The sequence below is a fragment of the Sinocyclocheilus rhinocerous genome, unplaced genomic scaffold (assembly GCF_001515625.1).
Source record: "Sinocyclocheilus rhinocerous isolate Xijiao unplaced genomic scaffold, SAMN03320098_v1.1 scaffold1043, whole genome shotgun sequence".
NCBI lineage: Eukaryota > Metazoa > Chordata > Actinopteri > Cypriniformes > Cyprinidae > Sinocyclocheilus > Sinocyclocheilus rhinocerous.
The window spans coordinates 1,045,757-1,048,198 of NW_015642610.1; the positions used below are offsets into that span (position 1 = coordinate 1,045,757).

Genomic DNA, 2,442 nt, shown 5'->3' on the forward strand with positions numbered 1-2,442 from the left:
TAATACATTATGTATTTTAACAGTTTTGTTCAATAAAACCATATGATTTCTTGCTTTTGGTACTTTATTTTAACTTTATTATTATTGCCTAATTGCTATTATATATGTATTTTAAGTCATTTTAAAGGCTATTGTTCACTTAGGTCTATTTTATTACGAAAAAAAAAAATATATATAATCCAGTTACTCAACTGATTACTCGAATCAACCGATTACCAGAATAATGGTTAGTGACAGCCCTAGTTCTCGTCCAGTATTAACATGACCCATCAATCCAATTAATTGATTTTATTTAAAAATTTTTAAAAAAAACTTTTTTTTTTTTTTTCAGAAATACTGTACATTTACATTTTTCTCCTAAATAAATTCTGGTAAATAATATTTCTGGTAAATACTTCCTTTAAACACTTTAAGTTGCACTTTACTTTTTTACTTTTGGATTTCATTTGGTTTAATGAAATATAGTTTAATAAAATATTCTTAAGTAAAACTGTTGATTTTTTGTGGGAAATTAATCGCTTAGATTAATCGATTAATCGATAAATTAGTCGATAGATTAATCGAAATAAAAATTGTCGTTAGTGGCAGCTCTAGTAGTGTGTTCATTTAAGCGATGTTAGAAGTCACATGGAAATATCTTATTTGAAAATAACACACAGAAACTGAGGAACAACTGATGATTCAGTTGCAATGAGGTCACAGTTAAAAACGGCCCAAAAAAAAAAAGAAGAAAAAAAAAACTAATACATTTAGATGCATTTTAATTCTGGTGTAGTATTAATAAAAAATGACTCAAAGTGAGTGTGTTTGTTAATATCTCACTCCGATTCTGAATAAGAATCAACTCACTGCAATTTGATAATTCATAGTGCCAGAAACTAGGCCTGCCCACTGCAGACCTAATTAAAAGTAAGAATTAATGGAAACCAGAGCAGACACACAAGAAAAAAAAATATGTTAAAGAGACACAGTGATCTCAGAAGCCAACAATCCATTAGCAGAGGGCAGAATGCAATATTATCAGCCTCCTGCTGACCATTCCAAGGGAAATGACAGTCTTTATCAGTAACTGCGGAAAACAGAGTGAGAAATCATATGTCAGGATCACTGTATGTGTGTGTGGGAGGGTTTTTCTTACCTGTAACATCAGCTGCCATCAGCCCCTCTGCTCGGATCACCTTCACCTGCACCATGCCCACATCTTTAATATTGTGAAAGGATCTGAGCAGACTCTGTTGAGGTCAAAGAAGGGAAAAAAAGCATTTGCAAGTATAAGAGACTCCATATCCACACAGCTGAAGAATATACAATAGTCCCAAGAAGCATTTGAACATTTAATTCACTTAAAAATCTATAATTTTCACTGCATACAATAACAGTATATTAATGAAAGCGATGAAACAAATGATGCTAGATGTTTTCTCAGAACTAACCTCACCTAAAAGAACATTTTGCTTGTATATGTGCTATATTTGATATATACAGTATATATTTTTAAAATACAGAAATACAGTAAATGACACTTTGTACTATGTACTATATGTAATAAATAATGATATTCCATTATATAAAGACATTTTAACATTTTCAAGTTTTAAATATATGTTTAAAAGTGAACACTTTTTACAGAAAGTGTTTAAATACTTTCTGTATATACTTTGTAAGCTTTAGAAATGCACTACTAACTGAACTACTTACTGAAACTATAACCAGCAATAGATGTGCAATATAGTAATATTGCTTTGTTTTAGACCAGTCATAGTTTAAACTTTATAAACACGTTTAAGCAGCCTAGAAAAATCCTCACGCATGATCTAGAACAAATACACATGCTTATAAAAAGTGAAAAAATCCAGGTTCACATGAATGAGAAGAGGAAAATCAATGAATAAAGCCAAAATAAAAACGAAATGAAAATGAATAAAACAGTGCTGATGCGAAACCCGAGTTATTTAAATTATCAATTCATTTTCAGAGTGCATGTGTGTCTATACTCACGTCCATGTGCCTCCGAAATAGAACTATGTGAGCAATTAAACAAAAAGAAAAACAGAAAATACTAGCAGAGACGCAACTAATTTCTAAAACCGTAAATCTTCAGGAGGTGGATAAACTGCTCAAAGACAAGTGCATCAGCAAAGACACTTAAGCATGATTTATGAGCGAGTCAATTACGCTCATACCGATAAAAGCCTCTCATTGAGAGACCATAATACTCCATTACAGTTCCTTTGTGTGTCTTTTGTAGCATTAAAGGGGCTGACATTTAGCCATGAAACAAACTAGGCACCACACACTAACTGTGTGGCCACAGCATGAGCAATCTCTCTCTCTCCCCCGACTCGTCTTTCTCCTCATTTTATAGTGTGTACAGTTTTGTCAAACAAAAAGAATAGCAAAAACACGCCTATAGTAATTAAATATCTAAAAAAAAAAAAAAAA

General features: G+C 31.6%; 1 protein-coding gene across 4 annotated transcripts in view; it reads right to left on the minus strand.

The window, feature by feature from the left end:
• LOC107756292 (multiple C2 and transmembrane domain-containing protein 1-like) overlaps positions 1 to 2,442 on the minus strand; it is a 157,704-nt gene that overhangs the window by 55,930 nt on the left and 99,332 nt on the right. For all 4 annotated transcript variants that reach the window (XM_016573321.1, XM_016573320.1, XM_016573322.1 and 1 more), the window contains exon 10: positions 1,139 to 1,232. In XM_016573321.1, the coding sequence (XP_016428807.1) occupies positions 1,139 to 1,232 (94 nt within the window). The remainder of the gene's footprint in view (positions 1 to 1,138; positions 1,233 to 2,442) is intronic.